Source organism: Engystomops pustulosus, chromosome 9, assembly GCF_040894005.1.
Source record: "Engystomops pustulosus chromosome 9, aEngPut4.maternal, whole genome shotgun sequence".
Classification (NCBI taxonomy): domain Eukaryota; kingdom Metazoa; phylum Chordata; class Amphibia; order Anura; family Leptodactylidae; genus Engystomops; species Engystomops pustulosus.
Genome location: NC_092419.1, coordinates 17,112,779 through 17,119,337, shown reverse-complemented (window position 1 = coordinate 17,119,337; position 6,559 = coordinate 17,112,779). Strand labels below are relative to the sequence as shown.

Below are 6,559 nucleotides of genomic sequence, written 5' to 3'. Positions count from 1 at the left end.
CTACTTCTCTGACAACCCTGCAGCAGCATGACAGCAAATACTGAAGGTGTCAACCCAGAACCCAGGATATAGACCCTATATATCCCCATACATCTCTCTATATATCTCTATACACTTCCCATACACCCATATTTCCTCTTATTCCCTTCAGGACATTAGTAACTCTGCAGGGGAGGAGTCACAAGAGTAGAAGCAGGAATGTTGCGGCTCCGCGGGGGAGGAGTCACAGAAGTTTATTTTCCATAGTAAAAGCAGTGTCACTGGACCTGACGGCCTCCTGGCTGCCATTTCCATGATGACCATGTATCTCCTTGGTCTCTGTCTCAGACACATCTCAGCATTTGGTGCCTCCGGGGGTTACACGGATCGGCCAGTGCAATGTTGACCCGTAATTATGAAGAGAAAAGATCCATAGCTTGTCCTGGCGGCAGCTGATGGACTTGTTACAGTGGGTCAAGGCCAATGGTCTGGAATATTCCAGTTCACTGACAGTAAGCAGAGATCTGCAGAATACTTCAGAGTGGTTAGAGGGCGACGTCTAACACCATATGACCCACTGATACTTCTCCATGTTGTCAGCTCTGATCCGTAAAGTCTTTATTGTAGAAGATGTGCAGTTCGGTGGCGTCCACCAGGTCCTGCCGGGAGAGTCGTCTCTTGAACTCGTCGGTGGTGAAGTAGTAGATGATGGGGTCTAGGCAGCAGTTCAGACTGGCCAGGCACAGCGCCACTGGGTGCAGGGTGAGGATGACCCTCCGCTGTGAGCACGATGCAATCTTATTGGCCTTGGCCAAAAAATCTAGCGGGAAGCTGAAGTGATAAGGAGCGAAGCAGACGAGGAAGACACCGGCACAGGTCAAGATCATCTTCAGCGCCTTCCTCTTCTCACCAAGGTCGTGAGAGGCGGCGTGTGGCTCCCGCAGCGAAGTCACCGTCCTCCAGGTACAGAACAGGACAATGGCCAGCGGACTGATAAAGCCAAACAGCTCGGCCACCGTCACCGTCACAATGGAGGCTGCCAACCCAATGTCCACCAGGGGGAGGTCCGCAAAGCACTGAAGCTCATTGGCGCCTCCTCCGCTTGTCTGGTTCCCGATCCTCAGCAGTGGAAAGGGGAGACAACTGAGGCAGATGACGATCCATCCGGCGACACTGGCGTAGATGTCGCATAGACGCTTCCTATCGGTGGACTTGAAGGGATAGAGGAGGTAGCGGAAGCGGCGGACACTGATGCAGACCAGGAAGAAGATGCTGGCGTACATGTTGACGTACTTCAGGTAGAAGCAGAACATGCACAGGAAGCGTCCAAAGGGCCACGACTTGTGCAGGTAGTAGAAGATCCGCAGCGGCAGCGACAGCACCTGCAGCAGGTCCGCCACCGCCAGGTTAATCATGAAGATGACCGAGCGCTTGGTCTCCTTCATGTACATGTAGAAGACCCACAGCGCCAGGACGTTCCCGATCAGTCCCGGGACCAGGATAACGGCATAGGTGATGGCGTACAGGTAATCCAGGAAGCGCTCGTCTACATCACACTCGCCTGTTACATTGGCGCCAGTCTGCATCTTCCCTGGGAACGTCGGAGGCTCCTCAGCTCCGGCTCTCTGCTATCGCCATGGCTTCCAGCTTTATATTTATAATATTTCTAGTTCTGTCCGTTTATCCGCCCACATGTGCCGCTCCGCCATTTATATTGTCATGGAAACCACAAACATAGATCTGGAAAAGAGAAACACACGGAGATCAGAAGAGGTCACACAATCCTAATCTGGAATGGAGAGAGCAGAATACGGCACTGACATCATTTCCCAAAAATTAGATGTAATCCATATTCATTTTGTATTAAATGAAGTGTTAAAAACAATATTTTATAGCACTGGGAGAGTGTTTGTGCGTTTCCAAGATTGTGCATTGCTGCAACATGAGCAGCTAGTCCTTTCTGGTACTGAAACAGTCACATTGGCCCCAGTGACCGACAGTAGCCAATAGTCATGCTGCCCCTCTAGCCAATAGTCACACTGCCCCCAGTAACCAATAGTCATGCAGCTGATAGTAGCCAATAGTTGCACAGCCCCCAGCAGCCAATAGTCACAATGCCTTCAGTAGTTAATAGTTACAGAGCCTTGATTAGCCACTAGTCATGCTGCCCCCAGTAGCTAACAATCATGGTACCCCCCAGTAGGCAATAGTCACAGTACCCTCAGTAGAGTCCATATTAGCCAATAGTCACAAAACACCCCATAGCAAATAGTCATCGCACCACCAGTAGCAAATAATCCCAACGCCACAGGTAGATAATAGGCACAACACACCCAATAGCCACAAATACCCACAGTCACCAATAGTCACAAAACCCCAGTAGCCAATAGTCAAGTTACCACCAATAGCCACCATGCCACCATTAGCAAATAGACATGGAGTCCCGATTAGCCAATAGTCATAATGCCCCCAGCAGCAAATAATCACACAGTCCCCAGTAGCCAATAATACTCCGGCCAGAAAAGTATTTCAACTCATAAAAAGGAGTTAGTGACCCCAAAACAGACAAGTTTAAAATATTGGGGCACATTTACTTACCCGGTCCCTGCGCGATCCCCGATCCGGAATGTCCGACGAGGATGAACTCTATCGCGATTCACTAAGATCGTTCGCCCGATATCCTGCATGTGTCGCTTCCCCCCGCTCAGGACCCTTTGTAAATGAGCCCCCTTAAGCATGAATTAAACACTGGCCAAAAAACCCATCTGAACATCATGTTCTGCTAACGGGTTCAGTTTAATTATTTTACTTTCAGCTGCATTTTCATGAACTTCGGATCGAAATCCAATTTGTCAACTCCGATTCATTCATCTCTAAACTTAGAGTATTAACTATTGACCCCTAAAAGATTTTTGGCAGCAACAGGAATGAACGTGGTGCATAGACCCCCCAGACGATGGCTGTCACCCTATAATATGCCCCATGACCCTGTCCCTCCCCCTGACTCCTCCCCCTGTATACGCTGCGCTGACACATCTGTCCCTACAAGCAGCGAGCCAATGGCGGGGAAGGGATTTTTACTTTCACATTTAACCTCATGTCGCCGTCATTTGGAAATTTTTTTAGGAAGTTTGGACAAAACTTTGTGAAATGTGATTTGCTTATCTCTAGTGTTAGGTATTGTCCCTTTAGAGCTGTGTAATCAGACCTCACACTGCTGTGCACTGTGCAGCCAGTGTTAGGTATTGTCCCTGGAGGGCTGTGTAATCAGACCTTTGTATATTCCACGGCAGGACTGTGGAATATGGATTGTAGCTTCTCCCAAGTGCACAGGGGGTGTGTCCTCACACTGCTGTGCTCTGTGCTCTTTGCAGTCATTGTTAGGTATTCTCCCTGGAGATATTTGTCTGATTATGTGAAGATGTTCTTCAGTAAGGTCACTACAGTCAGTAATTTGCTCTTCCTCGATGAGGATAGTTGCTCCCACATTCGCTGTGTAGCGCTGGGCAGCACCAGTAGACATTGGGGCCAAATATAATTACACCAGGGCCCGAGTCTGACAGCCCTGCACTAGACAAGGATTTGCCACCGGCCACACAGGACACCAGGGACCCATAAGCCACAAGTAAGGAGCCATCATCAGTTATGGCCGCCCCACGCTGCAGGTCTTGTCCGATTGTGAGCGCCCAGTGAAAACCGTAGGCGCCCGCATTTTTTTTGCACTTCCTCCTCCAGTTGCGTGGATTGCAGCATTGATTAATGGAGACATTAGGAAGTACAATATATAGCGATTTAAAGGATTTAAAGAGTTAATGGCTGTGGACGCTACCCCCCTCCCCCTCCACAGCCCCCAGCAATGCTTCCTCTTTTACTTCTAAGCAATTTCTATATTTAACGCGAAGATTGAGGAAATTTTATGGCCATTCTCACATGACATCCAGTGGTCTCCAACCAGCTGAACCTTCACCTCTGCCCCCCCCCCTCTCCTCTCCTACATCTCTGCGCCCCCCCTCTCCTGCACCTCTACCCCCCCTCTCCTGCACCTCTGCCCCCTCCCCCCTCTCCTGCACCTCTGCCCCCTCCCCCCTCTCCTGCAGCTCTGCCCCCTCCCCCCTCTCCTGCACCTCTGCCCCCTGACCCCTCTCCTGCACCTCTGCCCCCTCCCCCCTCTCCTACACCTCTGCTTCCCTCACCCCTCCCCTACACCTCTGCCCCCCCCTCCCCTACACCTCTGCCCCCCCCTACACCTCTGCCCCCTCCCCCCCTCTCCTACACCTCTGCCCCCTCCCCCTCTCCTGCACCTCTGCTTCCCTCCCTCTCCTACACCTCTTCCCCCTCCCCCTCTCCTACACCTCTGCTTCCCTCCCTCTCCCGCACCTCTGCCCCCCCCCCTACACCTGCCGCCTGATGAGAATCTGGTCCTCTCCACCATCTGTGGCTGCAGATAACATCTAGTGATCAGTGCATTGCATAACTTACTACGCCCCATCACATGACTCCACTAATAAGCAAGGCCTGGGAAGCAGAGGAGCGGGGGGATGCGGAGCAGAGGAGCGAGGGGACGCGGAGCAGAGGAGCGAAGGGACGGGGAGCAGAGGAGCGAGGGGACGCGGAGCAGAGGAGCGAGGGGACGGGGAGCAGAGGAGCGAAGGGACGGGGAGCAGAGGAGCGAGGGGACGGGGAGCAGAGGAGCGAGGGGACGGGGAGCAGAGGAGCGAGGGGACGGGGAGCAGAGGAGCGAGGGGAGCAGCGGAGCGAGGGGTCAGGGAGCAGAGGAGCGAGGGGACAGGGAGCAGAGGAGCGAGGGGACGGGGAGCAGAGGAGCGAGGGGACGGGGAGCAGAGGAGCGAGGGGACGGGGAGCAGAGGAGCGAGGGGAGCAGCGGAGCGAGGGGTCAGGGAGCAGAGGAGCGAGGGGACAGGGAGAAGAGGAGCGAGGGGACGGGAAGCAGAGGAGCGAGGGGACGCGGAGCAGAGGAGCGAGGGGACGGGGAGCAGAGGAGCGAGGGGACGGGGAGCAGCGGAGCGAGGGGTCGGGGAGCAGCGGAGCGAGGGGTCGGGGAGCAGAGGAGCGAGGGGACGGGGAGCAGAGGAGCGAGGGGACGGGGAGCAGAGGAGCGAGGGGACGGGGAGCAGAGGAGCGAGGGGACGGGGAGCAGAGGAGCGAGGGGACGGGGGCAGAGGAACGAGGGGACGGGGGACAGGGGGCAGAGGAGCGAGGGGACAGGGGGCAGAGGAGCGAGGGGACAGAGGGCAGAGGAACGAGGGGACGGGGGACAGGGGGCAGAGGAGCCAGGGGGCAGAGGAACGAGGGGACGGGGGACAGGGGGCAGAGGAGCGAGGGGACGGGGGGCAGAGGAGTGAGGGGTCGGGGGGCAGAGGAGCGAGGGGTCGGGGGGCAGAGGAGCGAGGGGACGGGGAGCAGAGGAGCCAGGAGGCAGAGGAGCGAGGGGACGGGGGGCAGAGGAGTGAGGGGTCGGGGGGCAGAGGAGCGAGGGGTCGGGGGGCAGAGGAGCGAGGGGACGGGGAGCAGAGGAGCCAGGGGGCAGAGGAGCGAGGGGACAGAGGAGTGAGAAGATGGGGAACATTAGACCAAGGGGACGAGCAGAGTGGGGGGGAGGGGCGAGTAGTGAATCTGGCAGAGGAGCGAGGGAATAGGGGGTCAGAGTCACCTACACCTCTGCCCCCAACTCTCCTACATTTCTGCGCCCCCCCCCCTTGCCCCCTAGATATAGCGCTTTAGCCCCTCACATAGAAGTGGAGTATAATCCCACCCAGCATAAAGCCACCCAATCCAACACACATGTCCACCCCTTTGACATTTGACCCCAGCCCAACCTCCGACCAGTGCCAGGATATATTCCTACATTATAGGCTCCAGGAATCCGTTTCTGGGGGTCCCAGACCCCGATTCTGGTTCTGGATGTGGTTGTGTCCTGGGTGATGATGAGCTGCTGGTAACACGCGCTCCTGTCTCAGCGCCACATCTGGACTTCCCCTCTGGCGGTATTTCCATTCACATCAGGTTCACACAGCGACTGAGGAGGAGGGGGGAGGGGTTGAAGAGGGGGGGGGGCGCACCCCAAAAACAGGGTGAGACACTCCTCACTGCACCTGCTGCCACAACATCACTAGAAGTAGGGGCACTGCAGGACTATAACTCCCAGCAGACTGATAATACATTGAGTAGACCAAAGGCAGAGGAGCTGATGAGCAGAGTAGTTACTGTAAAGAGGAAACCACAATACCCCCCCCCCCCCCCAACAAAATCCCGCTATATGAGGAAGAGAAAACACACATACAACTCACACCCCCTCCTCTACAATAACATACAGGACAGTATTATAGTAGTTATATTCTTGTACATAGGGGCAGTATTATAGCAGTTATATTCTTGTACATAGGGGGCAGTATTATAGTAGTTATATTCTTGTACATAGGGGCAGTATTATAGCAGTTATATTCTTGTACATAGGGGGCAGTATTATAGTAGTTATATTCTTGTACATAGGGGGCAGTATTATAGTAGTTATACTCTTGTACATAGGGGGCAGTATTATAGTAGTTATATTCTTGTACAT

The 6,559-nt window shown here is 54.5% G+C and overlaps 1 protein-coding gene across 1 annotated transcript; it reads right to left on the bottom strand.

The window, feature by feature from the left end:
* Positions 1-534: 534 nt before the first annotated feature.
* Positions 535-5,969, bottom strand: GPR174 (G protein-coupled receptor 174). The gene is made up of 2 exons (XM_072123571.1): positions 5,846-5,969; positions 535-1,719 (listed from the first exon to the last, which is right to left on the bottom strand). Exon 2 carries the CDS (start codon positions 1,563-1,565, stop codon positions 576-578), a length of 990 nt encoding a protein of 329 aa, XP_071979672.1. The 5' UTR covers positions 1,566-1,719; positions 5,846-5,969; the 3' UTR covers positions 535-575.
* Between the last annotated feature and the right edge of the window lie 590 nt (positions 5,970-6,559).

Bases quoted from the DNA above. Each gene is read 5' to 3' on its own strand.
- GPR174 (XM_072123571.1), bottom strand. From the start codon at position 1,565: ATGCAGACTGGCGCCAATGTAACAGGCGAGTGTGATGTAGACGAGCGC.